The sequence below is a fragment of the Oryx dammah genome, unplaced genomic scaffold, assembly GCF_014754425.2.
Source record: "Oryx dammah isolate SB20612 unplaced genomic scaffold, SCBI_Odam_1.1 HiC_scaffold_8, whole genome shotgun sequence".
Classification (NCBI taxonomy): Eukaryota; Metazoa; Chordata; class Mammalia; order Artiodactyla; family Bovidae; genus Oryx; species Oryx dammah.
In genome coordinates, this window is record NW_024070192.1 from 28,433,131 (window position 1) to 28,451,267 (window position 18,137).

An 18,137-nucleotide genomic window follows, 5' to 3' on the forward strand; every position below is an offset into this window, starting at 1 on the left:
TGTTCTTGCCTGGAGAATCCCAGGGACGGGGGAGCCTGGTGGGCTGCCATCTATGGGATGGCACACGACTGAAATGACTTAGCAGCAGCATATGCTTTTCTCCCCTGCTGCACCACAGTTCTCAGGTGAGAAAACTCGGCCATAGGTGGTACATCACTAAAACTCTACCTGAGTGCTGGTCTGGAAGCACTTACACCAGTTCTGATTTCTAATACCACAAACAACATTGTGATGAGATCTCACCTTCTTGTGAGTTATTTATATGTGATAAAAACTTTATAAGACCATTTTGCTGTGAGTGGTCTTATAAACAGAATGCAGTTACCACAAGTCAAATATTACTATACACACTTCTACAGCTCTAAGAATCATCATGCTGTTTTCTGAAGCAGCCAAAAGTGAGCACACAGTTCTCACTAAGCTTCCAAAACACTGGGTTATACTATTTAAATGTTGGCTTAGTTAATAGGTATAAACTGTTATTTTCTTTCTCTCTTTTCTTTGGCCACTCTGCGTGGTATGAGGGACCTTAGGTCCCTGACCAGGGATGGAACTGGTGCTCTCTAGAGGGGACAGTGGAGTCTGAACCACTGGGCCACCAGGGAAGTCCCCTCATTTACTTTTTATAACCCTTTAAGGTAAAGAAGATTGTTATCTCCACGGAAATTATATCACACCGTGAAGGCATTTTCAGAACTTGCACCCCAAACAAGAGCCCAAGGCAGAACTAAGTCAATCCTCACCTGAGGTGGTTCTTATCCGAAGGCCCATGTGGGCACACGTGGTGGCTGCGGCCCTGTGTGGGGGAGACCCCACTGTGAACATCACAGCCCTAGAACTTGCTGCTGCTCCTATAGCGGGGGCCAGGGCAACACCACAGGCTCCTGCAGGGGCTGAAAGAAGAAGTTCACCAGGTGTGCTATATTCCAGAGGGCAGGGTTACAGGGAGACTTCACTGTTACATTAGATTTTTGGTTTTTTACAATAAGCATTTATTACTCTTAAAAACAGAGAATTCAATTTAGAGCTCCATGAAAAATATTTTACAGTAATCTCTTCACAGCTGTGAATCTTCCTGTCACCAAAGCCTAGAAGTCAGTTTTCTGTGCACTTCTAAAATATGTGAACTGCAGTCACAGCTGAGAATAATTTGAAAATGTGGAAACTAAGAACTGAAAATAAAAATGTGAGGAAAAAAACCTGATTAAAAAATGGGCAAAAAAAAAAAATGGGCAGAGGACCTGAGAAGTTAATTTTCAAAAAAATATGGTCAATAGGTACATGAAAAGATGTTCAACATCACTAATCATCAGGGAAATGCAAGGAAAAATCACAGTGAGACACCACCTCATACCTGTCAGGACGGTCATCCTCAAAAAACCACAAGTAACAAATGGTGGTGAGGATGTGGAGAAACTTAAGAGCTAAGCTGTCTTATAGCTTATAGTTTCTTAGAAGAAAATGCAGAGTTAGGCATGAGATAGGAGTATCTAGGGAGACTCCAAGAAAAGGGAGACAAAAGCAAAGACTCCAGAGAAAAGTTTACCCTGCTACCTAGAGCTACAGCAAACCCTACACACAGCCTCACTCGTGGCAAAAAAAAAAAAAAAAAAAAAAGACCTCACACTATTTGACTTGATTCTTTATATCTAGCATATCATGTCTGGCTTTCAACAAAAAATTAAAAGGCAAGCTCATCAACAGACAGGACGTGGCAGAGAAGAGAAATGAGTAATGTATCTGATGAGCTCATCAACAGACAGGACATGGTGGAGAAGAGAATCAGCTAGCCTGAAGGTATGTCAGTAAGAACTTCCAAAACTGGAAAGCAAAGAAAAAGAAGAACCAAAAACAAAACCCCCAGAATGTCCAAGAACTGTGGGACAACCACAAAGGTATAATATATATGCAATGGGAATATCAGAAGGAGAAAGAAAGAAATGAAAGAAATACTTGAAGTATCAATAGTAAAGACCAAGTAATTTCCCAAACAAATGCAGAATCAAACCACAGATCTAGGAAGCCTCAAGAACACCAAGTGGTTAGAATTAAAAAAAAAAAAAATCTATAGCTAGGCACTTCATATTCAAACAGCAGAGAATCAAACAAAAATTCCTGAAAAAAGTCAAACTGTGTGTCGGGGGGCAGGGGGGTGGGGTGGGGAGAGAATATCTCATCTATTACATCAGATGAACAAGGGTAAGACTTACACCAGACTCCTCTTTAGAAACCATGCCAGATGAGAGTGGAGTGAAAAGTGAAGTCCTATTGTACAGAAACCACAAACCACACTCAAGATATTTACTGGTCTAGACATTCCCTGCTTTGGAGATTCACAGGAGAGTCAATAAAAGAATTACAGAGAAAATAAGAACAAAGGTTACAACAGTGATTCTCAAATTTAAGTATGCATAATAATCACATGGGGAGTTTGCTAGAGACACAGATTCCTAAAATCCATTTCCAGAAAGCTCAATTGAACAAGTCTGGTTTAGGGCATGGACCAGCCCTTTGATTTCATTTTTTTGACAAGCAGCCCAAAGTAATCTTGGTGTGGGTCCATGGACATAAAGGTCTCTGGAACAACTGAAAGAGCCAGGGATCCCAGTGACCCATGGCTCTCTATAGGATAGGCCAGCCACATAAGAAATGCTGAAGAACACGTATGTGTTTAAGGTAACTTTGGCTAGTGTTATCTTACTGATAAAAAACAATCTTGGTCAGAACTCCTTCTAACTCACGGGTTGCTTATCATCCAGACACTGCACAAGTCGCTGTCTTGGCAGGCTCCTAAGAAATCAGATGAGATGACAAACGCTGGATGAAGAGATGTGGGTCAGCAGGTTCATGAACAATCAATAGGAGTAGATAGGCAGAATGTTACCCCCACAGCCAAGCCAGAGAGGCTCACGTTCTGACCCTCGGAACCTGTAAATACCTACATTACATGGCAAAGAGGAATTAAAGTTGCAGATGGAACTAGGGTTGCTAATCAGCTGGCCTTAAAGAGATTATCCAGTGGGTCCAATGCAATCACAAGGGGCCTTCAAATGGATAACAAGCAGGCAGAAGGTCTGAGTCTAGACTGGCCATGGCTGGCTTTCTAGATGGAAGGGGAGCAGGTGAGCCAAGGGGAGCAGGTGATCCCTAGAAGCTGGAAAGGCAAGGAATACAGTCTCCCCAGAGCTTCCAGAGTGAACACAGCCCTGCCCACACCCTAACGTCAGCCCAGTGAGACCTTGAGAACCGTAAACTAATATACTTGTGGTAATCTGTCACAGCAGCAAGAGGAAACTAACAAATCATGTGCCTAAAGGAAACCAGATTTTTCTCACCTGTATCCATTGGTCGTTCTGTATTTAAACTGTCCGTGCTGCCCTGATGTCCACCAAAAGGTGTTTTTACTTGTTGATCTGATAATTTCCCAGTACTGACGGACCTAAAAAGAAAAATAATAATGTAAATGTATACTTTTAAAAAATCCAGACATATCAATAACAAGGGTGACTTAAGCCAAGCCATAAAAGGGTTAATGGGAAGTCAAAGAACAAGGAGACAAAAATAGAGACCAAACAATTCAAGGCAGAGATCAACTTCATAACCAGAAAAACAGAAGGTAGAAACAGACCCCTCAGGAAACTTAGGATGAGCTATGATTCACACAGGTGCAGGAAGCATCCTGGTTTTCTGAGATGCTACATTTACACAGAGTGACTAACTGTATACAGTATCACTAACCACTGGCACAGAGCAGCTGCTAGTTTGGTCCAGTTGTTTTATGGTAGAAACAGAGGCACTGCTACAGTCTTCAAGTTTGAGGCTGGAAGGAAACAGCCTTGTTTACCTGCCAAACGCTGCCTTGACCTGATGCTCCAACTTCTGCCTCTCCCCTCCTTGTACCAGGACACAGTGAGTGCATTTCCTTGGGTTGTTCCCGTCTTTCAGCTGCCCCTCAGAAGGCCCATGACGAGTGGCTAAGGCGAGCAGGTTGGAAGATGCTTGCGTTTTGGGAATTTTGAAAGGAGCCGTGGTCTAAAGAAAAACACATAAATGAATTATTCCAACATATGGAGTAATTCCATTCAGAGTTGCCAGGCTCGTGGTGCAGAGGCTGGAGCAGAGACCCTGGACTGTGGAGGGCCTGGATTCAAATCTGGCTCCTCTACATCCAGTCTCTGTGACCCTGACCAGTTCATTTACACTAAGCCTGCTTCCTTTCTTCAGGGTAAACAGGATAATGAATGTAAAGCATGCAGCAAGTAAAGGACTTACACTGTGCCTGGCACACAGCAGGTGCTAATTAACTGTAGTTGTTCTCCCCCTGAATGCTTTCCACAGGTATCTATTAGACTAGCTCATGACCTAGCTTTCTACTCCTGAGAGCTCAGTTAAGCTACTGCTAGGCTGACTGCAGGGACCTTCCATTGACACTAGCTCCCTGTACAAGCGCACGCCCTAGACAGCAGCCCACAGAGTCAAGAGTGAGTAAGTTCCAGATCAGACTTCCCTGACAGGCCTGGTGACCTTCCCGTCTCCTGGGGCCCTCCCACTACGCACCCCTTAAGACAAGACCCTCATAGAACTCACCAGACCCTGCTCTTTGGTTTGGAATGACCCATCCAGCCTTAGGCCAGAACCCCACAGTACTCTACCCGCAGACGTAATAGAGGCATATGCCCAGGCCCTGTGTCTGTCTGCGCTCTGACTCAACTTCCCTGTGTGGCCCCTGGGTGCTTCTCGTGGGACCTGGGAGTAATCAACTTCCCTATTTCAATTTCTCTTGTGGTCTGCTACTGGATCCAACTGACCATCCAGAACACAGTGCCCCAGTTAAGAAATGTTCGTTTAGCAAAGTCATAACATCTACATGAGGGCTGAATAAACACACCCTAGTAGGAGAGCCAATGATGGTTGGTAATGGAGTTCTGAAGAACCAGTCTGCGCTCCGCGGGGAGGACCCGGTGTGCTTGGTCGGGGAGGTCCCAAGACTGCCAGGCCGGCTGGGCTGAGGGGAGCAGCTGTAGCCGGCCCCGGCCTGGGATGGGCACACGGGGTCAGAGTGCTGTTTTCTCAGCTTCTGCTTGTTCTGGTAGATGTCGGTGAGGGTGGGCGCGCTCTGCAGTCTAGCGCCCAACAGGACAGGCTGTGGTGACTGGGCCTGCGGTACGGGAGAACCTGCCAAGGACACAGAGGCAATGTTAACCCAAACAGAACAAGCACAGAGCAGAAACGGGGAGTCAAGACGCCACCTCTCAAATGAGAATTCTAACGAATGTCTTGTTTTCCATGAGATATTCTAAAAATTGTTTACCTGGCAAGACACAATTTTTTGGCTCCTTTACAAAACAGTGACAAGGGCACTGCTGTTGGTGTCCCAGGAGACAGAAGTTAATGACTGTGGGTCTATCAGCTGTTTTTATCAACAGCAAGCACATAACTCAATTAATGCAATGTCTAATCACCAACGAAGAAAATTAAAGAGTAAATGGCTAAAGCTAGTGCAGACAACACAAATCTACACTGAACAAGATGGTTTCTACTCTTTATGTGAAGACACACATGTGTCTTATCGATGAAATTATTCTCTCTTCTCATGTAGCAACTAAAAGAAACTCAAGCTAACCTAGAAAAAAACTCCTTATTCAAGAAAAAAATGTTGGCAAGAAAATTAGAAAGATAATATACTTTTCCTGGATTGTTTTTTTTTCTAAAAATAACAAGAATATGGATATTTGTCAGTTTCATGAAATTCATTTGAAACCTAAAATATCCATCTTCTCTACAAAGAGAATACTCATAGACAGACTTCTTGCCTCTGAGGGGAACACTGGGAGACAAGGTCTCAAAGAATGGTTGGCTATGACCTGGGAACTCCCCTCCCAAGCCTGCTGCTACTGACCTAACATCCATAAGCTGGGAGCTCCAGTTACAAATACCTTGGAGCTTCTTGCAAGCCAAACCACCACCACCAACATTAAAGACATACAAACCTTCTTGGTGGCTGATAACCATTATCTTCCCCAAAACAGACACCAGTAAATATGAGATACTGCTGCTGACCACTCTTAATCTCATCCTAAATCTAGTATTTTAGTTTTTAGACCTGCATTCTGCCATACATGTGTGTATACATATACACATGTACCAATAAACAGTGACAAAATGTTATGATATGGAGAAAGTTATTTGAGCTCAATTTTTTTTTTTTACTTTACAATACTGTATTGGTTTTGCCATATATCAACATGAATCCGCCACAGGTGTACACGTGTTCCCAATCCTGAACCCCCCTCCCACCTCCCTCCCCGTACCGTCCCTCTGGGTCATCCCAGTGAACCAGCCCCCAAGCATCCTATGTTCTGCATCGAACCTAGACTGGCGATTTGTTTCTTATGATATTATACATGTTTCAATGCCATTCTCCCAAATCATCGCACCCTCTCCCTCTCCCACAGAGTCCAAAAGACTGTTCTATACATCTGTGTCTCTTTTGCTGTCTCGCATCCAGGGTTATCGTTACCATCTTTCTAAATTCCATATATATGTGTTAGTATACTGTATTGGTGTTTCTCTTTCTGGCTTACTTCACTCTGTATGATTGGCTCCAGTTTCCTCCACCTCATTAGAACTGATTCAAATGTATTCTTTTTAAGGGAACATAAAATCTGCAACACTAAACCAAGAAAAGAGTTCTTTTCTAAGTAATGGAGCATTCCTTTAACTGCCCAGTGCCTCAAATGCACGTGTAAGATTTGATTTATCAGAGTGTGATTTACACATATCTTTTCAGACATATATATTTTATATAATAAAGCAAATAAACACCCACATTTCTTTTTCATATGATGCTAACTGGTAGCTCTTATTAAAACCAATATTAATCAAAGTAATGAAATTTCATTTTCTAGATTGATTTTCATTGTCTGTATGACAACCAGAATTTAGCCAAGTCATTAATTCCTAAGATTTGGTTTCATGAAAGAATCATATACCCAGGAGACAACCAATCAGCAATGATGCACTAGAGGACATTAGACCAAGACAGGAGAGCACAGAAAATATCTCATATAAATCTATTGGTTTGCTAAGACTGGAAAAATCTAACTTGAATTCACTCATGACGGGACTTAAACTATGAACACTGTGTGGACATTGCCTACCTGATGAGTTCCTACTCCTGGATTCGTGGCCCTGAAGATGCCCGCAGCAGCACTGACGGAACTGCTCAGGAATGGTGCCCACTGAGAGAAGGAAAGGGGAAAGGATGGAGAAATGGCTCAGAACTAGTAAAGGATGGAACAGGCAACAGGTGCAAATGCTGTATATTACAGCTGACAGAATTTAATTAGCAAAGATGTAGTTCAGCTCGTGCATGCTAAGTGGCCCACATGCTGGGTACTGGGCTCACTGAGAATCGAGCCCTACTGAGCCTGCCTGGAGAGCAGAGTCCCAGGAGAGAGCCAGGCACACCCTCGATGCCACAGGGCATGCCTTCATGACAGAGAATGTGAAAAGCTGGTCCCAAGCATCCAGCCCATGGAGCTGCTAGGGCCCAGAGGCTGGCCCTCTACCCACCATGTTCCTGCCAAGGTCACTCTCATGCTGCCCCAACTGTGACTGCATGATCTGGATGGCATGGTGCCTGGGGAGGCTCCTTCAGCCTGGGTGACATCTTCTCAGGACTCACTACCATCAGAACTCCTGCCCACTCCTCCTCCCTCCCTCCCTCACCCTTGGGGGTCAGGCCGATAGGTGGTCTGAAGGGCACCTGCCGCCCCTGCTTCCTCCCTGATCTCCAGCAGGGTCTTCCCAGGCGCTCTCTAGAATGTTCTCTGCATCTACCTCTAGGAAGCCAAACTAACCAGAGGGAGAGCTGAGGAAGGCTTCAGGGAGCTTCAGTAGACGAGACACACGTGTCCACCAAAAAGAAGAGGCACTGACTTAAGTGCGGCTGGGCCTTGCCCCTAGAACCAGGAGAGCCTAAGGGTTACAGAGGGGATGAGGAAGGGCCACGGTTTTGTTTGAAGAATGTTTTTCAGCTAAAAATACTTTCAAAACCATTGCAACAGGGCAAGTGGTGATGTAACCTATTGACAAAGTGTCACTGGGGTCGGTCATGTTCTGTGACTGGGGCCCCTGGGCACTGCCGCAGTCTCTCGCTCTCCCTCTGGTGAGGTGTCTCCCCCTGCCCTCTCAGTTTCCTCCAGCAGCTGTGATGGGGGGTGCTGGCCCTCCTCTTGGCAGTGTCTGTGTATGCTGGCCCTTCCTGTCCTGCTCCCGCCACATTTCTGCTGGGTGGCTGGCTGTCTCAGACTCTGCAATCTCAGTTGCTCTGGCCTCCCCAATGTGTGTTCTCAAGTTGGAACATTTTCTCTGTCTCTCAGTTTTCCTGAAAAAGCGGTTTGGGGTCTTTCTGTTGGGTTGGGATTTGCTGTTCTGTGGCCTCCCAGGGTGCCCTGAGGGTGGTTTCCGAGCTCCCCCTGCTGCTGTACATGGTGACCGGGAGAGGTGGGAGGAGCTACCGCCCCTGCCCCCTGCAGCAGGAGGCCTCTGGTGGACACAGCCTGGCACAGTTATGTACACCACTGCCTTGTAACCCTCTTAAATCCTAGCACCAAAGCAGGGCAGGCATTATATATGCTTTAACCTAGGGTATCTGATTTTGTGTTTAGAGATGCTTTTTATCCATAAGACCCATGGATACTATCATATTTCCAACAGTGCTCTGAATGGATTTACAGACCCTCAAGAAGGAGTTGGAGCAGTGGAAGGTTGGAGGGAGGGACATGGCTCCCTATCAGCTGGGACTCAAGGCCACCAAGAGCTGGGCTCCTAAGGGAGGGTCGTGTCACAGGTGTCATCATCAAAAAGGAGGGAAACAACTGCCACATATTCTCCTTACCCAGAGGGGAAGGTGAGTAAGGCCTGGAAGAGCCAGTGGAGAGTCTTCGTCCTATGGCCGGAACCGCATCTGCCGGCGCTGGGGAGCAAGATCCTGGACGGAGGAAGCCCAGAGGGCTGGTGTTAGACCTTCGTACCACTGCAGATCTGGGGAGAAATACAATTACTCCCTCGCTGGCAGCTTCCAAACAGTATGCCATGCAGTAGATTTTTTAAAGTATGGAGCAAGTTGTATGGAACAGACATCAAGTGTGTGAAACTAGACAGTAAGGTCTCCCTCGCACCTTGGATCCCTCTACTTAATTTCCAACACTTCCTCAGTCCTACTCAAAAGGTTACTGCTATGTTCATTTCTAATGTATCCTTCCAGAGTTCCTTAATTCAAATATGACTGTATCATGCATGTGTGTATGCATGCTAAGTCACTTCAGTAGCTTTTGCGACCCCAAGTACTGTAGCCAGCCAGGGTCCTCTGTCCATGTGATTTTCCAGGCAAGAATACTAGAGTGGGTTGCTATGCCCTTCTCCAGGGGATCTTCCTGACCCAGGGATCAAACCCGTATCTTTTGAGTCTCCTGCATTGGCTGCTGCTGCTGCTAAGTCACTTCAGTCGTGTCTGACTCTGTGCAACCCCATAGACAGCAGCCCACCAGGCTCCTCTGTCCCTGGGATTCTCCAGGCAAGAATACTGGAGTGGGTTGCCATTTCCTTCTCCAATGCATGTATGCATGCTAGGTCACTTCGGTTGTGTCTGACTCTGTGTGACCCCATGGACAGCAGCCCACCAGGCTCCTCTGTCCACGGAACTCTCTAGGCAAGAATACTGGAGTGGGTTGCCATTTCCTCTTCCCCCTGCATTGGCAGGTGGGTTCTTTACCACTAGCACTGTATCACACTATATGAATTACCCGGCCAAGCTTAAACATCATTTAAATGGATCCACTACAAAATCATTCATGATTATTCAATTTTGTACACCTCCAGCACACATCTATGTAAGAGAGTAGTCAGCTATGGAAAGCAACAAAACTTCAATAACAACAAGGACTTTAAAAGATAGGTAGAGAAACTGGGAAAGGGGCTAGTGCCCACCTACCGTGGAGAGCCATGTAGATTTGTGCTGGAGCCAGCAGTGGAGGTGAGGTTCTGCTCTATGCGCTGGTAGTTCCTCACCTGTGTGGGGACGGGAATGGGGGCAGCTGCGCTGTGCGGGGACACGGAGGGCTGGCACTGCCTGCAGATACGAGTCATGGAAAAGGAAAGAAATCCAGTGAAACAACTCTCCTTTCACTTGACCCACTGGTGATACTGAGAGAAAATTCTAGAAGAAGCCAAGTGATCACATCTGAATGTGAATAAGAAATGATCTTAAATACACATATATAGCCGAAAACATCACATCTGTCATTTCAAGAAGTCTCCTGGTTTGCACACACAGTGAGGAGGAAGACTTGCAACAAGAAGGGGCTACACACCCCTCTACAGCAACAGGAAGGGCCCAAGGCCGGCACAATGCAGCTTCATCTGCTTACATTCTGTGACTTATTCCTTATGTGATCAAGAGGAAAAATACTTCTAGGAAACTATGCTGGCTAAAAGAACAGGAAATTCAAGAGCAGAGATGCCTGGAATGTTTACAAAAGTTATAAGTGTAGTAAGCGTTCTCAGGAACTGGGACTTCGATGAAGACTAAAAACATACTGTGTGACTCCCAGCACACAACTCATGTGAGATCCACACTGTGCAGCACAGCTGGTTTCTTTCCTTGCTTTTCACAAACTCAGATATGGCATGTCCTTACATGACTTTCAATTCAATCTACAACATATCTTAAAACATCAGGGGTGACACTAGGCCTTAAGAAAGAATGAGTGATTTCATTCTTTTGCCTTTCCTTAATTCTGAAAAAGCCAAAAAATCTCCCACTTTTGCCTAGTTACAATATTAGAGATAAAGAGATGATATATTTAGTTATTTAAATAAAAAATCAATGAAACTGATAAACCCTTGGTGATATTAACGAAGGATAAATGAGAAAAGACTCAAAACATAAATGTAAGAAAGGTCATTAACTAATGCCACTTTGAATATACAGATAAATCCTATAAACACACAACCTACCAAGACTGGATCATGAAGAAAGAAAACCTGCATAGACCTATTACTAGTAACGAGACTGAACCACTAACTGAAAACCTCCCCAAAGAGAAAAATCTAGGACCATATGGCTTCACTGGTGGATTCTATCAGTTAAAGACTTACCACACAACACTCAAACTCTTCCAAAAATTGAAGAGGGGAGAACACTTCCAAACTCATCCCATGAGTTCAGCATTACCCTAGTACAAAAGCCAGACACAGATATTATAGGAAAAGAAAACTATAGAATATCCCTGATAAAATTTGAAGTGAAAATCCTCAACAAAATACTAGCAAACCAAATTCAAGATCACATCAAAAGGATCAAACACAATGACCAAACAGGATTTACAGTACACCATAATTAACAGAACAAAGGACAAAAACCACACAATCATCACAACTGATGAAGCATTTGTCAACATCCAACATCCTTTCATGACAAAAACTACTAAATAAAATAGGAATAGAAGGAAATTACCTCAACAATAATAAAGGTATATATGAAAAGCCCACAGCTAACCACATATTAAATGGTGAAGGACAGAAAGCCTTTCCTCTGTGATCAGGAATAAGTTAAGAATGGCCTCTCTCAACAATTCTATTCATTGTAGAATTCCAAGCCAGAGCAATTAGGCAAGAAAATAAAAGACATTCAAACTGGAAAGGAAGAAATAAAATTATCTCTTCACAGACAGCATGATCCTAAATGTAGAAAACTAAAGATTTTACATGCAAGGGAAAAAAAAGACATCAGAACTAGTAAACTCAGCAAAGTTGCAGGATATAAAATCAACACACAGAAAAATCAGTTGTATTTTCCATTTATTAACAACATTTTTTATTTAAATAACATATATTTCAATTAACAAAATTGAAACTGGACCCTTCTCTTATGCCACATACAAAAACCACCTAAAAACAGATTAAAGATCTAAATACAACATAATGTATAACCATTGTCTGTGTGGAGACTATATATGGAGACCTATTGTAAAACACTGTGAATACACTTAATGCTGTTTTTGAACTCAAACTGAAAAATGGTTAAGGCAGCAAATTCTCATATTTTTTAACTACAATTTTAAAAAATGTTTAAAGAAACCGTTGTGAAACAAAATAAATTTTAGAATCAAGAATAAAGAGTTCTGAAACTTTACTCACACAAAAAAAATATGAAAAAATGTTTAGTGAAACACATGCAAACATACCCTCCAAACACCAGGAACTCATTAGAAGCACGTCTGCCAGCAGTTCCCACTGGCATATCATCTGAAGGAAAAAGAGAAAAACACAGTCAGTTTTGCTAAACCATCTGCTTAAAAGTATTTATTGTTCCAACTTGACTATTAGGAAACAATTGATCACAATACAAATTTACCATTTGCTTATGTTGTGATTTTGCAACAATAAGCTAGTAGGGAACTGCACCCAGCTGAACACACAGGCTGCCAACATCACGTTTTTTCAAGGTAAACTGTCATGCTTATTGCCACAAGTATGTATTTCTCCACCATTTAATATGTGCAAAATCTGTGCTACTGTTTTTACCATGTTCCATTTCACATGTCACTGACAAAGGTTTTGGGTGTTGTTCTCCTAACCCCAATTTGCCATAAACACTGTGGGCTTTACTGAACTACTTTGCAGAGTGTGGTGACTTAAGAACACGTGTGTCACCTTCTAGTACAGCTGCCTGCACCCCGAGTCCAGAGTATGGAGCATCCCCATTCCTGCATGACACTCTCCTGGGTCTTGCATGGGTGGCTGAACAAGATGTCATGAAGCTGGACCTCTTGGACACAGATGCCACAGGCAGTCTTCATGCTCAGACATCACCCATCTATGGGAACAGAGTGCAGCTCAGAACACAGGGTCTCTCATCCCTTACCACCTCTACACCCATCAGATCACACCGCCCTGTGTGACCTTTAAATGGCTGCAAAGGTGTAATTCATATGTGCTGATGTGAAATAGCAGTGTTGACTAATAATATAAATTTTAAAAAATAAAATAAACTATGGTAACCTCAAAATACTCAAAAAGGAAAAAAAATAATCACAGACCTCCCTCTGAATGGCCCTACATGGAACTGAGGAATATCAATACATTTATTTTTGCCCCTGCTCTCATGAAGCTTACACTTTAATAGTGAAAAAGGGTTAACAGTAGCAGGGAGTGATAAGATGTATAACAGGAAAATAAGTCAGGGTAAGGGGATAAAGGGATGGCCACAAAGAAGTCAGTTTTAAAGACAACAGTTGCCCAAAGGTAATGGAGAAAACAGGGCAGAGGGGACAGGTTAGAAGCTGGAGTTCACCTCTTCATTTTGTAGCTTTGAGTTTGGAATCATATATCACTGTGAAACAAAACTAAGAAGAAAAGAACAATCCCTAGAAATCAAAAATAAAATGAAGTGATGGAACCTAATCATGTATCAGCTCGGTAACATAACCACCAGAGGGGAATCTTTTCAAGTGACTTTAAACTTGGAAATTTAATTGAACATCCCTAACGGCTGAGTCTTTGAGGGATTTGAGCAGCCCCTCAGAAAGGAAGCTGTCTGAGACAATGACTCAGGCTGATGACCCAGTGTAGACTCACTGTCCATAAGATCTGCCACACATGAAGCTTTCAAATAACATCTTAATTGCTAATTCTAAATTATGAGCACATGACCATCACCAAACATTCAAAGAAAGAATCTAAATGAAAACTAGACTCTAAGACTGGAGGGAAAGAGGAACTAAACATTTTACAGGGAAAAGTTTAAAAATGTATATAATTAAGTGCATTCAGAGATAAAACAGTGCATCTTGAAATAAGAATAACAATACTGAGAGGGAGATAAAAAGAACTTCTAAAAACTGAAAAGATGAGAGCATAATAAGTGAAAAACCCAATAGAAGATTAATGAAATAAAATTCATATTTTATGGCAAGGCAAGAGAAAATTAAAAGTTCTCTCTGCTCATTTGGGTCTCCTCTCTTCCTTTTAGTGGATATTTTGCACCTGCATTAACCAGACCTCCTTAGAAATAACCTTCCCTCTTAATCTTGTAAGGAGTCATCACAACCACCCTCCACTGGTTTTTTACATGTAGACCTGGATTGTGTAGTAGCAACATGTCATTTGATGTACCGCCCCTATATAACTGTGCTTTGACCTGTAACAAGTAGAACAGTCCTTATTAACTTTCATCGATAAGAGAACATTAAGGAAAGTCCTAAAGGTAGAGCAATACAACAGAAAGATGCAAAATCAGACAAAGAAGGTTAAGAAAATCAGGAGTATGCCCAGGTATGTGTTACATTAGTACTGTTTAAGTTGTACAGATGTTTTAAATGTTTCCTTCAGAGACCTTTAGCTCCTGATTTCACATGTAAGGAGCTTGGAAGTCACCCTTCCATCCTGACAAGTGAAGACTCTTTTCAGCTCTAGAGGAGACAGGAGGATCCTGGGCGAAGAGATGTCCCCAAGATTGCAGAAACAGGCAAACACAGAGGACTGGCTTCACTGAGAAGGGACTCATCAACCGAAAAGACTGTGGAAACCAGAGCCAGGGCAGGAACACCTGAGTGAGAACTGACAACTTGCTGGACCGTCGGGGCAGACAGCTCTGAAAGCTGAAAACTCCAGGGAGCCAAGGTCATAGGAGGAGCACAGGGCTGTCAGACTGACCCTCTGGGAGCCCAGGCCGACTGCCACAGTAAATGTGGAGAAAGATACTTTCCTGCCTGGAGTTGGGGAGGGGGCTTCTGTGGAACAAGGCCAGTCCTCAAGGGACACGTACTAATCGAGTTCACTAACTGGGGCTGAACTCAGAGCCTCAGTGACCTGGAGATGGGGAACCCCCAACTCCAGGCCCCTCCAGCCACCCTGTCCCACTTCAGACAAGAGAAGAAATCTGAAATAGCTCTGAAGTTCATAGACTAAAGGCTCAGGCTCCATGAAAGTGTGTGAAAGTCACTCAGTCATGTCCGATTCTGCGCTCCATGAAAGGCAGTACCTTAACAACAGGGCTGCCTCCTCCTCACCACATCATTAATGACCGCAGCTCTAATGGCCTGTGGACAGTGCTTACCTACCCCACCTCAGCCCTCAATAGTCAGATGCAGCTATCTAGACACAAGTACAAGGCACATCAAAGGCAAAAAAAAAACACTCTGAAGAGGCAGAGCATCAGAACCAGACACAGTGGGGATGCTGGGATTCCCAGATCCGGAATTTAAAACGATGATGATTATCACGTGTGTGTGCTCTCAGTCGTGTCCGACTCTTTGTGACCATAGGCACTGTGTGTGGCCCACCAGATTCCTCTGTCCATGGCATTTCCCTGGCAAGAATACTGGAGTGGGCTGCCACTTCCTTCTCCAAATGATTAATATACTAAGGGCTCTGATGGAAAAAGCAGACAGCACACAAGAACATATGGGGAATATAAGCAGAGATGGAAATCCTAAGAAAGAACCAAGAAGAAATGCTAGAGATAAACAACACTGTAACAGGAATGAAGAACGTCTCTGTGAGGCTTATTAGTAGACTGGGCATGTTGAGGAAAGGATCTCTGAGCCAGAGGATTATTTCAACAAAATCCTTGAAAACCAAAAAATAAAGACTTGAAAAAAAAAAAAAAAAAGAACAGAAAATCTAAGGTCTCTGGGACAACTACAAAAGGTGTAACATGTGCAGAATGGTGATTCCAGAAGGAGAAGGAGAGAGGAACAGAAGGAACTATCTGAAACAATGAGAATTTCCCCAGATTAATGTCGGTCATCAAGCCCCAGATCCAGGAAGCTCAGAGAACACTCAGCAGGGTAAATGCCCCAAACAACTACACACTGGCGTGTCATTTGCAAATTCTAGAAAATCAAAAATAAAGAAAAAATTCTGAAAGAAGCCAGAGGAGAGAAACACCTACAGAGAAATAAAGATAGGACTACACAGACTTCTCCGAAACCTCACAAACCAAAAGAGAGTGGAATCTAATACTTAAGGTGTTGAGAGAAATAAACTACTAACTTAGGATTTCATACCCTGCAAAATTATTCTCCAAAATGAAGGAGAAATAAAGACTCTCAGACAAGCAAAAAGTGAGGAGACTTGTTGCCAGTAGATCTGCCTTGCAAGAAGTTCTTTAGAAGAAAAATAATATAGATCAGGAAACTGAACCTACACAAAGTAAGGAAGAGCACCAAAGAAGGAATAAGTGAAAGTAAAACGAAAACTTTTATTTTGATTATTCTTAACTGATCTAATAGGTAACAGTTTGTTCAACAGCAACGATGTACTCAGTTATTTGTGCTTCCCTCCATGCCCTATGTGTGTGTGTGTGTGTGTGTATATATATATATGCTTGTATATAAGTGTAATTAATGACAACAAAGATACAGGGAGGAAGGAATTAGGGTTATTTTGTTATTATAAGATACCCACAATATTCATGAATGGTATGGTATATTTCAAAATGGACTTGGATTAGTTACACATGTATACTGCAAATCTAAGACAAACCAGCCACTCAAAAAAATAAAAAAGAAGTATAACTGATATGCCAAGAAAGGAAAGAAAATAGAACCTTAATAAATGGTCAATTAAAACCACAAAAGGTAGAAAAAGAGTAGAAGATAAACAGGAAGGCAGATCAAGGACAATAATAGAAAACTTGAATGTGGTAGGCACTAATCCAGGCAATATCATCAATAATCACTTTTAACATCAATGGTTGCACACGTAAAAGACAGAGGTTTCAAAGAAGACATACAGGTGGCCAACAGGTACATGAAAAAGTGCTCAAAGTGGCTAATTATCAGAGAAATGCAAATCAAAATGACAATGAGGTAATCACCTCACACCAGTCTGAAATGCTCCTATCACAAAGACTACACATCATAAATGCTGGAGAGGGTGTGGGAGAAAGGAACCATCCTACACTCTACACTGTAAAGATCCTGTCATTGAACACAATACAATTCCAACACAAAATACAACAAAACACAATTCCAATCAAATTCCCCAAATGGCTTTTTTGTAGTATTTTCAAGTCAAAATTAAACTACATGGGGGGAAAGGGGCTAAGAATAGCCTGGGTGATTCCACAGAATTCTTAGGTGCCCCCTCACCTTCACCTCTGACCCATATCACACACACACAATGAAACAAATCCTTTATTTAAGCCTGACAGGGCAAGTCTGGGATTGCATATCAGTGAGGAAAGGACAGAACATTTGATAAATAATCCTGGGGTAACTGATAGAACCCTTATCACCTACACAAATTAGTTCCAGGTAAAGTTAAATATGGAAAAAATAATGAAAATCTCTAGAAGGCACCATGGTACTACTGGGGCAGCATGACAGGACACTGCTGCTAGTGGCTATAGGCTACAACTTGCTTGTACCAACATTTTACAGAGCTGAAGCTGTACATATCTACAGCTACCTGGAGGAAAGTCTGGCACACAGACATCTGTTACCACACATTCTAACAGTAAAAGATGGAAATGATCCAAGTCACAATCAGTAGGGAGATGGATAAACTATGGTTCAGTTGTACTATTAATATAAAATTTGTAAGTTAAAATGAACTAGATACACATCAAAAATAGGAATAAAAAAGCAAACCATAGAAACAAATATTCTATGTAACATTTACTTAAAACTGTAATATCACCAAAATACTATTTTTTTTAGATACAAGCATATTAGAATTATAATATAAATCAAGAAGAAGAATATATCTCTGGCAAGATTAGAATGAGGCCAGGTGCTCTGCCTGTACCTACAGCATTGTATACCTTTAAAAAGACATCTAAAACATCCATGGCAAAATGGTGACATAAATAAAATTAGCATAGTGGACAATCTGAGTATCTGCTGTATTATTTGGTTTGAAATATTTCACAATTTAAAACTTTTCATTACTTTTTCAGTAGGATAAAACTACCACACAGGATGATTTTTAAAGGCAACTCCCAGCTCTTGGTGCTCTGGTCAGAACCTGCCACCTGCTATTACATGCTGTGCATGATTCCTCTGCCCCAGCCAAGCAGCCCTAAAGTGTGTCTGGTCTGAGGTCGCAGCCTTCATGACAGCTAG

At 42.6% G+C, this 18,137-nt stretch overlaps 1 protein-coding gene across 2 annotated transcripts in view; it reads right to left on the bottom strand.

Annotated features, from left to right (window-relative positions):
* ULK2 (unc-51 like autophagy activating kinase 2) overlaps positions 1 to 18,137 on the bottom strand; it is a 54,684-nt gene that overhangs the window by 8,240 nt on the left and 28,307 nt on the right. The window contains exons 14-21 of one of the 2 annotated variants that reach the window (XM_040245870.1): positions 12,252 to 12,312; positions 9,998 to 10,135; positions 8,903 to 9,048; positions 7,161 to 7,241; positions 4,889 to 5,175; positions 3,845 to 4,032; positions 3,336 to 3,439; positions 744 to 893 (exon numbers count right to left, since the gene is read on the bottom strand). In XM_040245870.1, the coding sequence (XP_040101804.1) occupies positions 744 to 893; positions 3,336 to 3,439; positions 3,845 to 4,032; positions 4,889 to 5,175; positions 7,161 to 7,241; positions 8,903 to 9,048; positions 9,998 to 10,135; positions 12,252 to 12,312 (1,155 nt within the window). The remainder of the gene's footprint in view (positions 1 to 743; positions 894 to 3,335; positions 3,440 to 3,844; positions 4,033 to 4,888; positions 5,176 to 7,160; positions 7,242 to 8,902; positions 9,049 to 9,997; positions 10,136 to 12,251; positions 12,313 to 18,137) is intronic. The other variant, XM_040245871.1, reaches the window with a different exon arrangement.